Below are 21,689 nucleotides of genomic sequence, written 5' to 3' on the forward strand. Positions count from 1 at the left end.
TGTATATTTCATTAAATACATCCTTCTTAACCATGTGTGTGCATTCTTCACACCTCCAGAACCAGTGTAAGGCTACGTTCACACTCAGCATTTTTGCTGCAGTTTTAAAAATCTGCAGCCAAAACCTGATCTCTTGGCAGTGAAAACCATTGCATTTAAAACGCCACTTTTTCGGTTTGTTGTTTCGCTGCGTTTTTTATGTGTTTTATTGCAGCGTTTTTTTGACTGTGGAATTATGCTTGGCTTGTAAGGGCATCAACTTGAAATATCCAATCTGGGAGTTCTAGTTTTGTGTTTTGCAATAGCCGAAGAGGTTCAGGTAGATAATGTACAGACAGAAGCAAGGAAGGAAGATACCATCTATTGTATGATTTAAGGGGGTTTTACACATAGCGATATCGCTAGCGATAGCGCTATAACGTCACCAATTTTGTGACGTTATAGCGATATCGCTATGTGTGCTACTTACCTCCGACCGGCTCCCCCGCTGGCTATCGCTGATCGCGCGAGAATGTCCGGCTCCATTTTTCGTCGTCAGCTTCCTGCTGGGGCTTCCTGCTGTGACGACGAGCGACGCGTGGAGGCGGGCGGGAGGACGTCAGGATCGCTGTGTGTGAAAGGTAAGTATCGTCCGCTGTATCGCTGCTGCATCGCTGTGAGATCTTTCTGTGTGAAAGCTCACTAGCGATCATTTAGCGATGCACCAGCGATCCGGGTCGGATCGCTGGTGCCTCGCTAAATGTAAAAGGGCCTTTAGGTTGAATTCACACATTGTAGAATTTTTACAGGATTGTTGTTGCAAAATCCGCAGTTAAAAACTTCAATTACAGAAAGGACTCACAGCGTAAAAAAAATGTAACTGTAGATTATCAGCATTCTGCAGATGTTCAAATCTGCATCATGCTTTATCATTATATTTTCAATGTCAAATTAATTTATTGCACTGCATTGAGTAAATCCAGAGCTAATTTATGATATGAATCCAACAACAAAATCTGCATGCAGGCCCGGATTGGCAATATAACCAACTGGGCATTTTCCCGCTGGGCCACTGTCACGGCGGCAGCGCCCGAACATCTGGCCGCTTGCCAGCTGCTGCGGCCACTGTTGCTCCTGCCGCCGGCCCTCTGTGGGCACGGCGGTGATAGATTCAAGTTCCTCCCGCACTGCAGGGAGATAAGCCGCCACGCCCCCCCACGCACCCCCACGCACCCCCACGCACCCCATCCTCGCCGTAGCATGAGACCCCCTCCCCCCCCGCAGCCACTCACAGCGTCGCACTCGCTTGCCTGCTCGCTCTGTTCGCAGGACCTGTCATGAGATCACAGGAGGGGAGGAGTCAGGGGGGTCACATGATCAGGAGCCTTTGTCCAGACCCCCGATCATATCACCCCTGACTCCGCCCCTCCTGTGACCTCATCACAGGTCCTGTGCGCTCAGCCTTGCCTCTACCGTCTGCAAGCAGGGCCGGACTGGGACTAAAATTCAGCCCTGGCATTTGAAGTTACACAGGCCCACTAGTCACATGGTGACTATATAATATCTTTGTACAGTTGTAGTTTACAAGAAGTGAGAGGAGATTAACACAACTATATAACATGTAGTCACAGCTGTGCCCAGGATTTCAGCTCAGTCCTATTTATTGCTTTTAGGTACAGTACTCCTCCCAAAGCGCTGTCCCCTTTTGTATGCATGATTACAGAATTCCTGGCAGAACTGCTCTCTATTGGGCAACCAGACCCCCTGGTCATAGCCGCCCCTATCATACCTCCCAACTTTTGAAGAAGGGAAAGACGGACAAAGACTGCGGGCACTACAATGGGAGCCGGGCTGCTATAGTATCTTTGTAGAATCTTTCTTTATTTCTTTCTCTCTTTTTCTTTCTTTCTCTGTTCTTTCATTCTCTCTCTGTTCTTTCTTTCTCTCTCTAATCTTTCTTATTTCTCTCTCTGTTCTTTCTTCCCCTCTTTCTTTCTTTTTCTTTCCTCTCTTTCTCTCTGTTCTTTCTTTCTTTTCTTTACTTCTTTCTTTCTCTCTCTGTTCTTTCTCTGTCTCTCTCTGTTCTTTCTTTCTCCTCTTTCTTTCTCTCTCTGTTCTTTCTCTGTCTCTCACTGTTCTTTCTTTCTTTCCCCTTTCTTTCTCGCTCTCTCTGTTTTCTTTTTTCTCTCTCTCTCTGTTTTCTCTCTTCCTTAGTGCCAGTCAGTGTGCCCATAATGCCAGCCACTGTGCCCTCAGTACCAGTCAGTGTGATCAGCAGTGCTAAATGGGTGCGATTAGGTGTGGACATGGGTGTGACTAGTTGTGAAATGGGTGTGGTTGGGCGTGGCCAAAATTTACAGCGGCGCGCTGCGCGCGCCGCGGTCTTTGTCCGTCTTTCCCTTCTTCAAAAGTTGGGAGGTATGATAGGGGCGGCTATGACCAGGGGGTCTGGTTGCCCAATAGAGAGCAGTTCTGCCAGGAATTCTGTAATCATGCATACAAAAGGGGACAGCGCTTTGGGAGGAGTACTGTACCTAAAAGCAATAAATAGGACTGAGCTGAAATCCTGGGCACAGCTGTGACTACATGTTATATAGTTGTGTTAATCTCCTCTCACTTCTTGTAAACTACAACTGTACAAAGATATTATATAGTCACCATGTGACTAGTGGGCCTGTGTAACTTCAAATGCCAGGGCTGAATTTTAGTCCCAGTCCGGCCCTGTCTGCATGTAACACATGCTTATTTCATTATGGATTTTAGGGCTCATTTTTAGACCCGTTCAGTGGTGTAATTTTTAGGCAATGTATGATCATATTCTTACTCTGACAAGACTTAAATAAAAAGGGACAACAGGTATCTTGAATTATTTATTCTACAACCAGGAATAGATTATAAAGTACAGGGTCTTGGACACTGTATTATGCAGTAGTAAACATTTTTGCTGGGATTACTCCTCATTTAGTGGCTTCTGGAAAAAGAAGGAAACAGAAAATTGGTTAGAACATGGCCATACACATCAGCTGATTTTGCCCTAGTGATAACATTTACTGTTTGTAGCAATCCATTTTCTCTGATACTTTTTGCAGTCCTTCATTTACAGCCATATAACACCCATATTACACCCATATTAACCTTAGGGCCAACATCTCGACTTTTTGCTCTCAGTTTGTTGACTTGAGATTCTGCAATGTCTGCTCGTTCCTCAGCTTCATCCAGTTCATGCTGGACCTTACGGAACTTGGACAAGTTTGTATTTGATTGTTCCTCCTGAGAATGACAAAAAAGTGTGGCTTAGGGTCCCGTTACATATAGCAACGCTCCAGCGATCCCGACAACGATACGACCTGGTAAGGATCGCTGGTGCATCGCTACATTTTGTCTAGTAAGCTGCCAAACAGGCAGATCTACTCAACGACGTAGCAACGATACAGCGATCCATATAACGACCTCGGCTGTCGTTGGGACCTTGTCACACAGCATCTATTGTGATGGCTCAGACCTCGATAGGCATGCTTCAGCGTTGCCTTTTCCACGCCCCTCTGCTCCAATTGGTCAAAGACCATGAGCAAGAGCGTACCATCTGAATGTAGGATGTATGTTTGAAAATTAGTTTCATGGGAAGAATTTAGACTACTATCTGACATGTATTATATTTGGAACAAATGTTATGTGTGATCTCTGTGTAGGGTTCTAAACAAAGATACATAGGGGGATAGCTATAAAACCTGTCCAATCTAAAAGTCTTTGTTCCCATAGCAACCAATTAGCGGAACTTACATTTTGTATTCTGCTCTTGGAAAATGAAAGATACATTTGCTCCAATTGTCAAGAGTGGCGTCGGTCACACCAATGTTGATGAGGGAGCAAGCATGTTGTAGTTAGACGCACCTGATTCATTAAGAGGCCCACAAATCAGGCGTGTGTGACAAGTGGTGTGTGCCTCCATGCGCTTTGCCAAAATATGTACTCCAGTAAGATTTCTGGTCTAAGGAACCCAACAGCTCGTCATGCATTATACATCACGCCCCCATCCTGCCTCAGCTCTACCCATTTAAACAGAGCTGGACAAAACTGTCATGAAATCACCAAAAGCCACAAAATGTTTGTCTAACTTTGTGTTACACAAAAAATCCCATACGGTCAAAAAAAATGAGAGGGCATAGGCCCTATTGAAGAGGGGCTGTGGTTTGAAATACTGGAAAGAAATCCACAGTTGTCTTTGAGTGAGTCCCATAGATTTTCACCAGTCATATAGAACACCCCAATTTCTCCACAATATAGGGTTTTGACCAGACCCCCTATGTTCTAGATGTAAAATATCCTCAGCTAACATGCTTCACATGATGTGGACATGCTCCGATTTAGATACTTTCTGGAGGGATGTAATAGCGATTAGAGATGAGCGACTTTGCCTTTTTTAGGGTCGAGTCGGGTTTCATGAAACCCGACTTTCTCAAAAGTCGAGTCGAACGAAATCGCCCGACTATAGGGAAAAGTCGTGAAACACGAAACCCAAAGCAAGTCAATGGGGAGAAAAGTCGGCAGTGAGTGGAGTACTGTAAACACACCTGGCATGAATTTTAACCCCAGAGGCGGCAAAAGCTCTCTCTCTCTCTTCTCCCTCTCCCTCTCTCTCTCCCACTCCCACTCCAGCTACGCTCCCGCTACGCTTCTCTCATTGGCTGAAAAAAGTCACGTGCAAGCATTCGGCGAAACTCGACTTTGATGCTTGGGTCGCCGACCGCATGGCCAACTTCACACTGTGGTCGGGTTTTGTTTCATGAAACCCGACTTTTGAATCTGACCGACCTGCTTCGCTCAACTCTAATAGCGATCATTAATAGAACATAGTCAGTCGATACAGATCCCTCACCATTAGAATGTATGCTGGGATATATAGAAGAGCACTGACGAACAAGGCAAAATAGCGTTGGCACACATGTTATACATGGCCAGGAAACTGATAGTCCAGCATTGGTTATCAGAGCAGGCGCCCACAGTAACAAAATTTATGAATAAAATTAAATGGCTATTAAATCTGGAACAAAGTACGGTATATATTTGAAAAGGAAGGCCATCTCCAATATTGAAAAAATATGGGCTCCATGGATTGATGGCTACGGCCAAGCATCTAGAGAAGGATTGATGGCTCCGGCCAAGCATCTAGAGAACTGCAAAGATTTCAACTAGGTCTATTTTTATTTATGTAGATTCATCTTAAATACATGATATGTGCTCTAGTCCATATTGGGCAACTTTAGCCGCATATATAAATGTGCCAAAATAAGATCTGGATTCCCCATTAATATCGTTATGATAGTGATTATTCATATTGCAAGGCTTATAATCTGCTGTGCACAGAACTGTGAAATATTTATCTTAAAATGTTATGTTTAAAAGGGTGACATGTTGTTGGGGGGGATAGAAGAGGCACTGGGTCCCTTTCATGGTCGAGTTGTTGTTTTGTTCTGTTGTGTTATAAAAATAATTTTAACAATAAAAAAAAACTTTGTGTTACACAAAAATTTAGCAACTTTTCAAAGAGGTTTACATCAGAATTATGAAGTAATCACTTTGAAGAATACGTTTTTTTAGAATGTTTTTATAAATCTGCCCCACAAACTAAATAGGTAGCAATCATGAAAGGGGTTGTTCATTCTTAAGCTTCACATGTACAGTCACTGTATGTGACTGCAGACTTGTGAAAAATCACATCGCGCGTACTGTGTGCAGTCAGGATTCACTGCTGCGGTCATATGACCGTATCTGATATGCATACTATTGGCCACATGGGTGTTGTCTTACTCAATGCAAATCTATAAAGCAAGGCCGAAAACAGTCTAGTCAGAATATGGCAGGGTGCATGCATATCGCATACTTGCGGTCACATGACTGCCCGCTTCCGGCACCAGAGAAACTTCACAGCGTGCAGTGCGCACCATGTGATATTTCACAAGCCTAGTAATTGCTAGCTTCGGACCAGACAACCCATTTAAAAGCACATGCAGAACATGCTACATCATTATTGTAGCTCGTTATTACTGTTTGCACTCATTTATATTGACCAGCCAGGCTACACAGTTTGGCTGTGAACAATCGGCGCACCAAATGAACATTCACTGCACACTGGCTGTTTAAGGATTGTTTCATCCGTAAGACTATAACGATATACTTAATGAACTTTTTTTTATTATTGATTTCCTGAATTGCGTAATCCAGTTCTGCCACTTTATATGCTGCTGGAATAGCAAAGAATAATGTGAGGGAGGATAAGAAGTTAGGAAAATCATGACAGGTACTTACAGCTTCTTCTGCTTGTCTCTTGTAAGCCTTTACTTTTAGTTGCAGCTTATCAACCAGGTCCTGCAGACGAGCCAAGTTCTTTTTGTCCTCTTCATTCTACAGATAAAAAGGATGTGAGACACATAGGTGTCACTGACAGCTGAATAAGATGAAGATCAAGAGATGAATGATGCATAAGTAGAGCATTCCTAAAGAAAAAAGCACCATAACATTATTATTTTGTGCAAAAAAAAGTTTTAAGTGTTTCATACATAATCACTAATCTATAAAACCACTTAAATATTTGCTGTAACTTTACTCCTTACCTGGTAAGTGAGCTCTTTAAGGCGTCTCTCGTACTTCCTCATGCCCTTCACAGACTCTGCATTGCGCTTCTGCTCAGCCTCCAGCTCATTATCCAGTTCCCGGACTCGAGCCTCCAGTTTCTGCAGCTGCTTCTTACCACCCTTCATGGCAATCTGCTCAGCCTCATCCAGGCGCTGTTGGAGATCCTTGATTGTTTGCTCCATGTTCTTCTTCATTCTTTCTAAGTGAGCACTGGTGTCCTGCTCTTTCTTTAATTCCTCCGCCATCATGGCCGCCTGTGATGGTGACATTATGTAAAAGGTATCTAGTCATGTAAATGTATGCTAATGGTAAAGTACATTAAAGGGGTATTCCCAGCTCCAGGATCTTATCCCAATATATAGTAGTTGTAATAATAATAATATTAGCTAATACCTCCAATTAGAAATGTACTGTAGTTCTTCTGATTCGCTAAGTTGCTTGCCCCATTTGCAGGCATTGCAGTAGCTAAGGTATCCATGGTTATGACCACTAACAGCAAATTAACTGTCACTCTAAAGGCCCCGTCTCACATAGCGAGATCGCTAGCGAGATCGCTAATGCGTCACCGATTTTATGACGCAACAGCGATCTCGCTACATGTGACACATAGCGGCGACCGGCCCCCCCGCTGGATATCGCTGATCATGCTCGAATGTCCTGGGCCGTTTTTTCATTGTCGGCGTCCCACTGGCCAGCATGCATTGCTGTGTTTGACGCCAACGAGCGACCTCGTTGGCGTCGCAGAACTCAGAGACGCAGGCTGGAATCGTTCAGAATGGCTGCTGTGTGACAACGCACCAGCGATCCTTACCAGTTCGCATCGTTGTTGGGCATGCTGGGGCATCGTTGAAGAGATCTGCCTGTTTGGCAGCTTACTAGCGACCATTTAGCGATGCACCAGCGATCCCTACCAGGTAGTATCGTTGTCAGGATCGCTGGTGCGTCGCTATGTGAAACAGGACCGTAAGAGTGGTTATAACCATGGATATCTAAGCTCCTGCAATAACCTGGATATGGAATAAATGACATAATTTATCAGAAGAACTATACTACATTTCTAATTGGAGGTATTTTCTAATATTATTATTATTATTCCTGCTACATATTGGGATGGGATCTTGGAGATGAGAATACACCTTTAATTAAATTAGTGTTTAAAATTAATTAATGAAAACAAAAAAAAAAGAAATATTAATGGAAGAAACTTTGCATGTGTATATTCTGCTTCCACTTTACATACATATACCGTATATATATATCATCTTTTCTTTAGCCTATGCATATTAAAGTTACTGTATTATGACCTTTCCAAATACATATCCACCAGATACATGGAGATCCAAAAAGGAAAAAAAAATTTTCTACGTACATCCGTGATTGCTTTTTTAGCCTTTTCCTCGGCGTTGCGACATTCCTGGACTGCTTCCTCAACCTCTGTCTGCAGCTGGGAAAGATCAGACTCCATCTTCTTCTTCTGGTTGATTAGGCTAGTGTTCTGTTTGAGAAGTTAAGTAGGTAATTAGATATTTGAAGGTCACATTGAACAAATTAAATGAGAACTCACTGACCACTACATTTTCTAAATGTTGGTAGAGCAAAGGGGAGACTATTGTTAGGAAGACAAAAGGCAATGGAACAATCCATTTATAGAAGTAACTGGGCGACTATATTTGGAGCTGAAAGAAGTGCTGTAGGACATCCTATTCTGGGAAGCGAAATCGAGAGAAGATGACACTGATTAAGTATATGGCGTTTCAGACATTCATCTTCTGACCTGTGAGTGTAGAAGTTGGACTCTCTCACTAGTTTCTATTAACTCCTGCTCTGCCAGCTTGCGTCCTCTCTCCGTCTGTTCCAGCAGAGATCGCAGTTCCTCCAGTTCTGCCTGGAGCAGTGTGTTTCTCCTCTCAACATGTGCAATATTTTCCTTTAATTCTTCACACGCCCTCAAAGTGTCATCCAGGTGGATCTGAGAATCCTGAAAGAGTACCAACAATTTAGGATTTCAAGTGGAAAAATAAACTTCAATAAGAAGCTTAGAATTATTAAGGTGTGTGCACACGTTGCGGATTCTGCTGCAGATTTTTCTGTGCAGATGTCTAAATCCACAGGTCAAATGACCTGCAGTTTATCTGCAGATTTACTGCGGCTTAGTCTGCGGTTTTCCCCTGCGGTTTGACACCTGTCATGGAGCAGGTGCTAAACCGCTGCGGAATCCTCACAAAGAAGTGACATGCTGCGGATTTAAATCTGCAGCACATCCCCGCGGAAAAATCTGCACCGTGTGCACTGCGTTTTTCTTTTTACATAGACTAAAATTGTACTGTACAACGCAGCAGAAACTGCTGTGGATCCGCAGGGCCAAATCCGCTGCAAATTCGCCGCAGAATCCGCAACATGTGCACACACCATTGAGATTAAGTATTTGCAGCAGACATTTCTATCTGTTGGGAGGATAAAAAGGCGTGAAATACATGCGTTTTAGCGTGCGTTTTTTGATGCGTTTTTTCCCCCATTTATTTGAATTGGTGAAAAACGCTGCAAAAATGCTGAAAGAATTTACATGCTGCAGATAAGAAACTGCTTCAAATCTGCAAGAAAAGAAATAAGCAGCATGTGAATGAAATTTCAGTCATCTCATTCACCTTGCTGATACAGTAAAATGCTTTGTTTTTTCGAGGCAAAATGTGCAGCGAAAAACGCAGGAAAAATGGTGCAAAAACGCAACTTAGAAATACACTCTTAGGTTACTCGTCTAGATTATATCATTATTTTTTGATTCTTCAAAAGACATTGTATAAATTTGAAAAGCAAACAGGAGGTGAAATATTCCAAAAGTCACCAAACCTTCAGGTAGCCTTGCAAGCTCTTGACTTGCTTCTGTGCTTCAACGGCTACACGATTAGCTTGGCTAAGATGAACCTCCATCTCATTCAGATCTCCTTCCATTTTCTTCTTTATTCTCAATGCTTCATTACGGCTCCTGGTTTCAGCTTCTAATGATGTCTGCAGTGAATCCACTACTCTTTGGTGATTTCTCTTAGCCTGCTCCATCTCCTCATCCTTTTCGGCCAACTTGCGCTCAAAATCAGCCTTTACTTGATGAAGTTCCAACTGGATACGCAAAATTTTACCCTCCTCATGTTCCAGGGAAGCCTAAGAGAATTTACAAGGAAAACAGACCTAATTTAAATATGTTTTTCCACTTTCACATTTGAGAACTTAGGCCCCGGTTCATCAAAGTGTTTTTGCCAAATATCGGCGTAAAACACTTTGATAAGTCACAAAATTTTGAGGGTGCGCCACAATTTAGCAACTTTTGAAGTATTGAGACCATATTTACAAAGTGGGCAGAGCTAAGCAGTACCTTACGCCAGAAATTTTACTCCACTGAATGGAGTACGATTTCTGGTAAGGTGCATGGAGGCACACTCCAGTTTTCAAACACTCCTTTGACTCTAGCATGCCCTTTAATCTCTTGAGGAACCATAGCCTTAATCTTTATCACTAAAAATGTGACCTTCCTTTGATCCATCTGAGAGTTCTCACCTCTGCTTCTTCCAGAGCAGATTGTATTTCTACTTTCTCCTGCTCCAGTTGCTTTCGTATCTTCTCCAACTCATGGATGCTTTTCCCACTCTCACCTAGCTGTTCCGTGAGGTCGGAAATTTCCTCTGTGATTAAAAGATATAAAACAAATAATTATTGCCACTTTATAGCACAACCCAACCCTTGTATTCCTCGTATGCCAACTTTATTTGATATAGGCTCATATTACCTTGTAGATTCTTATTCTCCCTTTTAAAAGTCTCCAAATGTTCTAGAGACTCTTCATAAGCATTCTTTAATTTGAAAAGTTCTGTGCTAAGAGAACGGGCTTCTTTCTGTGATGACTCTAATTCTGTCTGAGATTCCTCAAATTTTTGTTTCCATTCATTAAGGATCTGCATGAACAAATAAATATTATGTAACTAGTCATAATTTCCATCTTCTGTAGCCAGATTCTATCCCTATACCAGATAGGCGCCACTCCCCAGCCAATTTACTTTATCAAAGTTTCTCTGCTTCTTATCCAACGCGGCAGCTGCAGCATTGGACCTCTCTAGGTCTACCATAAGATCCTCAATTTCATTTTGCAGACGATGCTTGGTCTTTTCCAAGGAAGAACATTTGGCATTTACAGCTTCTACAGCCTCTTCTGACTCCTGCAGCCGTTGGGCTAATTTCTTCCTATAGGGAATCAGATTTAAGATTGATAACTTTTGATTCAAAAAGGCAATGCACGTCCTTCAGATGGACATTTTTGAATGGTAGCATACTTGGCCTCCTCTAATTCTTCTGTCCTTTGTATAGCATCTGTCTCATATTTGGTCCTCCACTGGGCCACCTCTGAGTTGGCTTTTGAAAGATTTCTTTGTAGCTCTGCTTTGGCTTCCTGCTCCTCTTCGTACTGTTCTCGCAGAAGATCACAGTCATGGCGAGCTGACTGCAGGGCGTGGGCTAGTGCATTTTTAGACTAATAGGAATGTAAGGGGAGAAAAAAAATTGTAGTTAGCAAGGCAGAGCAAATATTGCAGTCTTTTCGATTTTTTTTCCATTTATCCCAGTCCGACTATGACTTTTTAAGTATTGTAAAACGCACACCTTGGATTCTTCCTCTAGTTGTCGCTTCAGATCCTCCAGCTGTTGAGTGTAGGTCTGCTTACCACGGGTTAACTGTGCAACCAGTGACTCTTTTTCATCCAGTCGGCGAGATAGCTCCCCTATAGAAGTAATGGGAGGCTTTAGTCCACGAAGATTTATATGCTATAGGATTTATTCCATTTAGTGCTATGTAAGAGAAAAATTAAGCCAAGTACGGTATATACAAAATATATGCCTGCATGGAATCAAGGCCGAGAGCATGAACGATATTGCACTGATGTTCTCAATCAATCAGATAGAGCTGAATTGAAGCAGAATTAAATGACCCAAAGGTTCCTTAAAGGAATTATCCAGTATTAGAAAAACACAAATGCTTTCTTCTGAAAACGGCATCACATCTGTACACAGTTTGTGTGTGGTATTGCTGATCTGTCTTACTCACTTCAACAGTGCTGAGTTGTAAAACCAGGCACAATAAGGCAGCCATGTGTTTCTAAGGCCATGTTCACATTGGAGTATTTGGTCAGTTTATTACCTCAGTATCTGTAAGCCAGTACCAGGAGTGGGTGATAAATCCAGAAGTGGTGACGTGTTTCTATTATACTTTTCCTCAGACTGTCCCACTCCTGGTTTTGGCTTACAGATATAGAGGTAAAAAACTGACCAAATACTGAACATGTGAATGTGGCCTAATTCTTTACGACCCATTTACCTGTTTCAAATTAATGTACACATACCTGGACGATCTGTATATTTATACATAAACAGTACATTTATTTAGTATGCCATTGCTAGCTTTCTTTGCTTCCTTAGATGACATTTTCCATAGAAAATATATTCTGTAGCTGTCATTTCTCCTACCCAGAAACGCCTCCCTTCTCACTGTCTGGTACAGACAGATAGCAGAGACCTGGTTTCAGCACTTCTAAACTTATATTCATTCATACTTCCATTGCACGTCACCATTGTGGCCATTACAATGGAAGTAGAAGTGATAAACGTCTCATTTTCCTGTTTCCAGAAACTATATGGTTGGCATTGATTAATCAGTATAAATTACATGAATTCGCTAGTGGTAAATGAGGCAGATGCCAATGAGTAATTCCAAAAAATGAATGTGGTGCATACCAGTCTCAGTCTGCAATTTGGCCCGCTGCGTGGACAGATCATTGACATTTCTTTGGGACTCATCAGACTTTGTTCGATACTCATTTACTTGGTCTTCTAAAGTACGGCATAACTTCTCTAGGTTAGCCTGCAGGTGAAAAGGAGGATTTTCAGAAGTGCAATTGTAATCAATTGATCACTAACAACTACATGACATTTATTGTAGGCTAAAGGTTGTCTAAAGATGGCTACAAACATTCGATTAATGTCGGCCAAACCCGCTGATTTTAACAGTATTGTGTATGGAGGCAGTTGAATTTCAATGTCCAGAGTTTTGTTCATGGGGAATATAAGCCAGAGATGGCTAGTCAGAACTCCGGCACGCTTGTCGCATGTGTATGGGGTGGTCAAGAGAAATAGCTGTTGGACAGACAGCTTGTTTGGCCAATAGCTATCGTATGTAATGAGCTATATTCACCTTAGAATTAGAATTCCCAAAATGCCAATTTGTCACACACCTTTGGGTTGTTTTACATGTTATATATGCACTAAACTTGTCAGGCTAAGAGCCTGTGCACATGACCATAATTTTGGTACAAATGCAATCCAAAAAAACATCGGATCGCACTTGGACCAATACATGGGACCGTGCACATGCCCGATTTTTTTCCTTGGACAGTCCAAGCAAAGCAATTGCTGCAAGCCCAAGTTTGATCTCATATTCGGATCACACTCAGCCCTGCAAAGCAAAGAGTGTGTGGGAAACATTGGACTGCACTCAGATGACATCTGTGTGCAGTCCGATTTCCGCAAACTGACCGAATGGAAAAAAAGGAGAAATCTTGTTCTCTGTCTTCTCATCCGAGAGAATCGGATTGCACTATACTCACCCTGTGATCACATTCTGGTCAGAGTTTGATCAGAGTGTAATTTGCATAATCGGTCGGATTCTCTCAGATAGGAGAATAGACAGTCGTCTGCATCTGCACTAATACTGTAAAATTCTGAGGACACCAAGAAGTCACATCACTATATAGAATTGCTACTTATTACTCCATTACAGCTGATTCTCCATGCATCATGTGGTGAACTCAGAATTCAGTGACATTCTCCCATATTGGCAGTTTGCATGATCTATGATAATAATAAGTTAAAAAATTGCAGCATGCCCAAGTTGGATCTGATAGGATTGGACTCAGCCATGCAAGTCAGTGAGTCAGTGGAAAACATAGGACTGCACTATGATGACATCTGAGTGCAGTCTGATTTCCACGGACTTACAGAATGGAGAAGATGGAGAATTTTTTTTTCCATCTTCTCATACAAGAGAATCGCATCACACTATGCTGACACTCTGATCAAACTCTAATTAGAGTATGATCAGAGTGTCATTTATATAATTAATCAGATTTTCTCAGATGACAAAAAATAATCTCATGTGCACCTAGCTTAAATTGCATTTTATTCATTGAAATCCCTGGTGTTGTGTGCAGTCCTACCCACTAATTGACAGATTATTCTGCTTGCACATATAGGGAATGGCCACTGGAGTAAAGGGCAAGTCACACTAAGAGATATCGCTAGCAATATCACTATAACTTGTGACGTTATAGCGATATTGCTAGCGACATCGCTGTGTGTGATACTTACCTACGACCCGCTCCCCCGCTGGTTATCGCTGATCGCGCGAAAACGTCCTGGACTGTTCCTCGTCGTCAGCTTCCAGCGGCGCTTCCTGTGGAGCGACGAGCGTGGAGCCAGGCGGGAGGACGCAGGATCGCCTGGTGTGACAGGTAAGTAGCGATCCCCGTCCCCAGCGATGTCGCTGGTGAGATCTGCCTGTGTGGCAGCTCACTAGCGACCACTTAGCGATGTACCAGCGATCCTGACCGCGTCATATTGCTGGTACATCGCTAAGTGTGACAGTACCTTTATGCATACAAACAGGGATATCGGTGAATAACTACAATTCAATTAATAAATTGATACAAGTTTTACAGAAACCATGATCACAATCGAATCACACTGTAGTCTACGCACTATGATCACACTCTTATCAAACTTTGATGACAGTTTAATCAGAGTGTGATTAGCATAATGAACCCGATTCTCTTGGATGGGAAAATATACACTGGTGTGACCTTAGCCTTAAAGGGAATCTGTCACCAGAAAAAATGCTATTAACCTGCAAATATGGGGTTAATCTGTAGGTTAATAATACCTGTCACCAGAAAAAATGCTATTAACCTGCAAATATGGGGTTAATCTGTAGGTTAATAATACCTGTCACCAGAGAAAATGCTATTAAACTGCAAATATGGGGTTAATCTGTAGGTTAATAGCGCTAGTAACCTGCACAATTCCTGTACTTAGCCCAACGTTGAGGGGAGAATAACTTTATTCTCCCCGGCAGCGTTCCATTTTCAGTCATGCGGGCAGTCATTGCTCTAAGTATACAGAGCGGCAGCTGCAACTACACCCCCGGCCTAACACATTCATACAATCCATAGTGTTGTAATAAGAAGTGGTGAAATCCCTGAAGAGCCCTTGCAGAATGTACCATTAATGAGGAGAGACTGCCATCTGCTGGCCATGCGAAATCAAGCAGAACCAAATTGTGCTGGAAGATTTTAAGAGGGAGCGACTTCGTGTGCTGGATCTTATCAGGTGACCTACAGGAAGGACTTCCTTGATATAAAAGCCCTGCGCGCCTGCAGGCAGATTTGGCGCCAGAGAAGAAAGTGGAGCAGACGCGCTCCAGGGATATCACTGAGGCCAGCGTAAGAGGCCTCAGCAGAAAGTCTGCAACATTAAGGCATTGGCCATGGCCTGACAAGGCTCGGATTCCGCACAGGAGGCTCAGAGTTTCAACTATGCTAAATGGGACCAGAATCCGTGCCCCACGCTAGTAAAACTCAAGAGACCAGACGTCGCCTGTTAAGAGCCAAGGTCTGGTCTACTCTGGTCCAATCCTAAGAGACTTCCGTTGAAGGTCAAGCCCGGAAGACCCGACAGGATACTACAACAAGCGGGACACAACTGCGACTGCGGAGGAACAGTGCATGTGAGAAGGGCTGTCACTTCCAGCTATTCCCTACAGTATCAGGATTGGCTGGGATTAGGGTCTCAGGTTGGGAGGGGGCTTGTTGGTATGTGGGAGGCTCAACGGGGCTTTGATAGACTCCGTCAGAGAGAGACTTATGGCCTGGCGGGAAAATTCGGTAACCCCTGCTAGGGTCAGATTTGCAGAGAGAGAACTTACGTGATGGCTCCCACGACTAGGCACACCACCGTTGTGAACAGAACATTGACGTTAGATAAAGACTTCCTTATTGTTATCTTTGTTTGAATGTTAATCTGCCTAGTTACTAACTGTTTAGAGTTACTCTATATCCCTGTATATGTGGTAAATAGCACTATAATCATAGTTCATTCTTTATTTGCCACGTACTGACCTTACTAGCTGACAATATTTCTACTTATGCGCATCAGCATAGCATTTCTCTAAACTAACATAATAGGGGAGGACATTGATAAAATTCTTCTCTCACCTTGCCTTTCACCATTTGTTCCATGTTGGATGCTACATCATCTAGCTCAAGTTTAAGCTCACTCTTCTCCTTTTCCAGTTTCTGTTTTACCCTTTGCAGGTTGTCAATCTGCTCACTGAGCTCAGCCACCGAGTCCGCATGCTTCTTTCTTAGCGTAGCAGCGGTGGCCTCTGATTGCAAAGTGGATTCCTCTAGATCTCTCCTGAGTTTCAGGAACTCTGCCTCTCGCTTCTTGTTAAGTTCAAGTTGCACTGAGGTGGCTCCTCCAGCTTCTTCTAAACGTTCACTGATTTCCTCCAACTCTCTGGACAGGTCAGAGCGAAGCTTCTCCACCTTAGCCCTTGCAGTTCTCTCTGCTTCCAGTTCCTCCTCCAGCTCCTCAATACGGGCCTAGTTAAAGTAGTTTAAATAGAGTTTCATTATTTTATTAATTTTTAGTGTGGCTTAGAATATGTACAACTTAAAAAGGTTGTCCCTTAGGTTGTCTTCCTCATTGGTGGGTATCCAACCACTGAGACCAGCACCGATCAGCAGAATAGAGAATTTGCATCCTTGACGGGATTTATTTTAACCCTGTTACAAAATGGAGCAGCATGTTGAAAGCCTAAACACCATTCTATTCATTCTATATGAAGCTGCCAAAAAAAGCAGAACGCAACATTTGGCAGCCCCAAAGGCATTTAATTCAGTGCAGGTCGACCATGGGCACTGCTACTCTATTTGAACAGGGATAAAAGGTACCTGTTGTGTGATCACTGCGGGTCACAGTTTTTGGACCTCCATGGATCAATAATTTTTCACTTATCATATGGATAGACGATAACTTGTTTTCACCAAACAAACCTTTTAAGTCAATTTTAAAGATACCTGAAGTTCCTTCAACTTTTTTTGGAGCTGAGCACCTATATTCTGTTCATCTTCAATTCTTGTATTGAGCTGGCTCATCTCAAAGTCTTTCCTAATACGAGTAGAAAGCAGTTTTTTATTAGTGCCACAAAAAAACTTTCCGAGTTTATGAATGTTTCCATGCTATATTGCTACATGTATTTATTTAATTAATCACTCACTTCTTCAACTTTTCTTCTAGCTGTTGTTTGTCATTTTCAAGGTCCATCACACTTTCCTGTGACAATTTGAAATCCCCTTCAAGCTTTCTTTTTACTCTTTCTAGGTCCATTCGAATTTTCTTTTCCTGCTCCAAAGACCCTTCAAGCTGTACAGATTACAAAGTAAGCATTAAAACTTTGTCACCGCAACCAATTCTCATTTGTAGAATTTTGCTTTTTCATCTCCTTCTTTCAAGAACCATAACTTTTTTATCTTTCTTCTACATAGCCATCAAAGGGCTTATTTTTTTGGAGGACGAGTTGCAGTTTTGAATGACATCACTTATTTAACATTACTTTGTTTTTTAGCACACTCTACAACTCTCAATTTGATGAATTAATATAAAAGAAAGGCAATTCCTCCATTGTTTTTTGTTTTTCTCTTTTACGACATTCATTGTGTGATATAAATGACCGGACAATATAATTTTTCACATCAGTACGATTACCGAAATACCAAACTTATACAGTTTCTTTTTATTTTAATGGTGATAACAAATTCATGAATTTTTATAAATAATAATAATAATTTAGCTTGCATTGCCGTTTTCTAATACTCTCAACTTTTTTATTTTTCCATTAATTGAGCTTTGTGAAGATCTTTTTTTTTGTGTGGAAGACTGTCATTTTATTGATTCCATTTTAGGGTAAATATTAGGGTAAATACGTTTTCATCACTTTTTTGCTGCATTTGTTGCAGAAGTGAGGGATTATTTTTGTTTTGTTTTATGTTGTTTTTCTTACTCGTTAATTCATTTAACGTTTTGATAGTTTGGACTTTTACAGAAGCGAGAATATCAAATATGCTTTTTTTTAATATCTTTCTTTTTCATGGAAAAAAAGTGAGGTGAGTCAAAAAAAAATTCTAGTTTTGAAAAAATTTTTTTACTGGCTGTGAACCTGTAATTATCTGATAACTTGTTCTATATACTACAACACCAGTGTATTGCAATATATAGAGAAAATCACGGCCTCCTATGAAACTTAACTACAGGATGGCCTTCACAGAAGTACCATCATGGCAGACACGGGGGCCTTCAGCAGGCCCTGGCTATCATGCAGCCCATCAACACCCAGTGATAGCAATATGGGTGGGGTGGATGGACTACATAAATGCTGCTTTCAGAAATTGACAATGGTATTTAAGGGGTTAATAGCTATCATAGCTCAGCTCCAATCACTGCTGTTAAAAGTAAATGCTGAGTAACAAAGCCAACATCTGTCATGTATGGTGCAGGCTCAGCCCCTGATCCCACTCCATGCTCCCGCACCAAATATGAGCTATGCATTTACAGCAGATGTCAGTAAGGGGTTTAAATCAAAATACATTTTTCTAAAATTTACATTTTTAAATATTTTTAAGCCTAAACGTTACTTACATCATCAACCTGTTGCTCCAGTTTTGCCTTAGCTTTAGTCAGAACGTTGACTTTGTCTTCTTCCGCTTGAAGGTCATCCAGTGCTTGTTGATGAGCCTCTTGGAGAGCCTTTTTTTCCTTTGTTAGCTTGGCAATTATTTCATCCAACCCGGCCATTTCTTCTGTTAGATTTTTAACCTGTTAAATAAAGAGTTAAAAAAATTAATAGTCTATAAGATATATGAAGCTGTTCAGGTATTACATAATTATGTCTTACCTTGTTTTCTGTGGCATGTTTCTCCTTTTCTACTTTGGCTAGTGTCAGCTCCAGGTCATCAATGTCCTTCTTGAGCTCAGAACACTCGTCCTCCAGCTTCCTCTTCTTAGCAGTCAGTTCTGCATTCATCTCCTCTTCATCTTCCAGCCGTTCTGTCTGCTCTTTTAGTTTAGCTTCCAGATGGATCTTGTTTTTAATAAGTTGCTCACATCTCTCCTCGGCATCTGCCAAGTTATCTTGCTCCTGCATTTAAAAAGTTACATATATTTTTACACATAAAATAAATTCAGATGATTAAATACTTGCATGTCCTCTGTCTTTCTTAACTATTCTTATAACTCAAATGTATCTCCTATGCATGGTATGTGTAGGGTAGGCCTTAAAGGGAGCCTGTCAGGCCTCACAATGTTATTACACTGCCAGCGTAACACTTTACAGACTTTTTTTTGCATTAAAATAATGTTCTTGTTTCCTACGCAAATGTACATATGTGTAAAACATGTTTTATTGCACTGCACATTGAATGAAATGTAGCCAGGTATACTGTCCAGAGGCTCAGGCCGCAAAGACATTGCTCACGTGCAAGATTCACATGACTGAGGAGATGCTACGGACAATGCTGGATGCACACCCAAAGGGATGTTACTACAGCACTTGAGACTGGACTAGTCTGGGTAGTAGACCTACCACCGGACTAGTCCTGATTAATTTTCAGGCGACAACTGGCACTATGTAACTATTTTTTTTAACCCATATGCTCATTTATATAGGACATCAAAGACATTACGTATGCAGAAATACTGTTCTAAAGGGTTGTGGTAGCAGTTTAAAATCTGACATGAAACTTTAGGAGATACGCTTGTCATGCCTCACTCTTCAGGCCCTGCAATTACCACAATATAATGTATCACAGTGCATTAATTTTAGACCGGATTCAGATGAGCATACGTAAAACAGTCTAAGTTTCATCCAGAAAATAATGAAGATTTTCATTGGTATTCCATACATACGGCATTAATTTTTATTTATCAACATTTAAAAAAATTTACTAATCCAAATATAGTGTTCTATGTTAAGAATTGTAGTGTATTCATAAAAATTGGATGCAATATGAATGATCCATATGGGATCTACATTTTTTGTGCATTCATAAACAGGCGAGTCTCATCCATGCAAGTCTCATCTAAAATACTCGTACAAAAACGTACTAGTGCATACTGTGAATTTTGTCATCTGAACTGCCCTACTGAATAACATTGGTCCATATGCTATCAGATTATGGCAAGGCATATGGCAAGGCTTGTTAAAGGGTCGATATTGACTTATAGGATTGCATAGATATACATGCAGCCGCTGCTTCCGTCCTGAGTGCCGGCAGTAGCGCCGGGTGTTGATTCGAGAGACTTGTGTGAGTTTCTCACATTACACACGGTAGTGTGATCCCAGCCTAAGAGTAATGATTAACACTCACAGCTTGAACATGAAGCTGCAAATCATTCTTCTCTTGTAGTAAAGAGACCATTTTCTCCTCTAGCTCCTTGCGTCGAGCCTCAGATTTTTCCAGGGCTTCTTTCAGCTTCAGGAACTCTTCCTTCATAGTCTGCATTTCTTTCTCTGTCTCTGCACTCTTGAGCAGAGGCTTAATCTTGAAGTATAACTTCATCCATGGCCAATTTTTGACACCCATGAACGCTCTGATGTTCCACTGGATCACCAAGAGGGCATCTCTGGAAATAAAGCATAGATTTAATAGAGTACAGGATATCAACTGTTTCCAGGTAGGTACAGGCTCCATTATTATTTAGAAAAATGTACATTTATACAGATAATATCTAGGACAATGTCAATGTCAAGTTTTCAGGATATCCTTAGTATTGCACAGGTGATCATTTCATCATCTGCTCAAGCATTAATTCCATCACCTCTGCAATGCTAAGGAAATCCTGAAAACATGACCTGTTGGTGGGTCTTGAGGACTGGAGTTGAGAAACACTGATCTAGGAGGTGAGCAGCTAAGCTATAGCAATCCCTTTATGTAGTTATTTGCTACATAAGGGCTCATTCACACGTCAGTGATTTTTCATCGGTGTTTGTTTGCCCAAACCAGGAGTGTCTCCAAAACACAGAGCAGGTGTCAATCTTTCAATCTCTGCATGTTCAACTCCTGATTTTGGCATACTGATGAAAAATCACTGATGTCTAAATTAGCCCTAAGGCTAGGTTCAGATTTGCGGATGTCAGAGCTGCAGAGGGCTGCGCACTTCCTCCGTGAAGCTCCGTCCACTGCCGCACCTCCTCTGTTCAGCTCCGCCTACATTTGCATGCGGCCTGCGTACCTATCTTTAACATTGGGTACGCAGGCCATGTGGATGTATGCAGATGCCTCCGCATGCGTCGTTTTGACACTGCGGCAAACGCAACAAAATGCAACAAAATGACGCATGAGGACGCATCCGCATACATCCGCATGGCCTGCATACCCAATGTTAAAGATAGGTACGCAGGCCGCATGCAGATGTAGGCGGAGCTGAACGGAGGAGGTGCGGCAGTGGGCGGAGCTTCACGGATGAACTATGCAGCCCTCCGCAGCTCTGACATCCGCAAATCTGAACCTAGCCTTAAGATTCCTTAGTTTAGAACCAGATGACATTTCTGTTTTTCTTTTCAACGACAGAAACAAATAAAAAAAATACAGCAGTGCTGGATCCTTCACATGGCAGATGTACGGTAAATGGCACCCAACAGACCTAATTTTTGGTGCATGATGCGCTGTTTTCTTCTAGCATGCATGAAGGAATCTGCAATTGAGCCTCTGACACAGATATGAAATTAGCCTAAGGCGTTGGTTAAATGTATGGAATTCTCTGCTTAGGCACCAGTTGTACAATGTAATTAGTTTATCTATCTAATGTTTTAGTAATAAGATATATCATACCTGATTTCACACAGTCTAGAAATGTATTATGCATAAAAAAGTCAGTAAATTATACATTTCCTGTCTAATTGCCTATGTGCATTTGTTTGCCTAGGTGTT

The 21,689-nt window shown here is 41.8% G+C and overlaps 1 protein-coding gene across 1 annotated transcript in view; it reads right to left on the reverse strand.

Moving 5' to 3' along the window:
• Positions 1 to 2,836: 2,836 nt before the first annotated feature.
• Positions 2,837 to 21,689, reverse strand: part of LOC141089107 (myosin-7) — a 62,392-nt gene continuing 43,539 nt past the window's right edge. Inside the window, exons 20-38 of the mRNA XM_073575399.1 lie at positions 20,127 to 20,382; positions 18,656 to 18,898; positions 18,400 to 18,576; positions 16,982 to 17,127; positions 16,782 to 16,872; positions 15,915 to 16,304; positions 12,385 to 12,511; positions 11,257 to 11,375; positions 10,932 to 11,128; positions 10,659 to 10,842; positions 10,391 to 10,556; positions 10,162 to 10,286; positions 9,460 to 9,768; positions 8,387 to 8,590; positions 7,982 to 8,107; positions 6,591 to 6,866; positions 6,286 to 6,381; positions 3,115 to 3,249; positions 2,837 to 2,950 (exon numbers count right to left, since the gene is read on the reverse strand). Coding sequence (XP_073431500.1) covers positions 2,930 to 2,950; positions 3,115 to 3,249; positions 6,286 to 6,381; positions 6,591 to 6,866; positions 7,982 to 8,107; positions 8,387 to 8,590; positions 9,460 to 9,768; positions 10,162 to 10,286; positions 10,391 to 10,556; positions 10,659 to 10,842; positions 10,932 to 11,128; positions 11,257 to 11,375; positions 12,385 to 12,511; positions 15,915 to 16,304; positions 16,782 to 16,872; positions 16,982 to 17,127; positions 18,400 to 18,576; positions 18,656 to 18,898; positions 20,127 to 20,382 — 3,388 coding nt within the window. The 3' untranslated portion in view covers positions 2,837 to 2,929. The remainder of the gene's footprint in view (positions 2,951 to 3,114; positions 3,250 to 6,285; positions 6,382 to 6,590; positions 6,867 to 7,981; positions 8,108 to 8,386; positions 8,591 to 9,459; positions 9,769 to 10,161; positions 10,287 to 10,390; positions 10,557 to 10,658; positions 10,843 to 10,931; positions 11,129 to 11,256; positions 11,376 to 12,384; positions 12,512 to 15,914; positions 16,305 to 16,781; positions 16,873 to 16,981; positions 17,128 to 18,399; positions 18,577 to 18,655; positions 18,899 to 20,126; positions 20,383 to 21,689) is intronic.

The sequence above is a fragment of the Dendrobates tinctorius genome, unplaced genomic scaffold (assembly GCF_039654945.1).
Source record: "Dendrobates tinctorius isolate UK_male_01 unplaced genomic scaffold, ASM3965494v1 ptg000044l, whole genome shotgun sequence".
NCBI classification, from domain to species: Eukaryota; Metazoa; Chordata; class Amphibia; order Anura; family Dendrobatidae; genus Dendrobates; species Dendrobates tinctorius.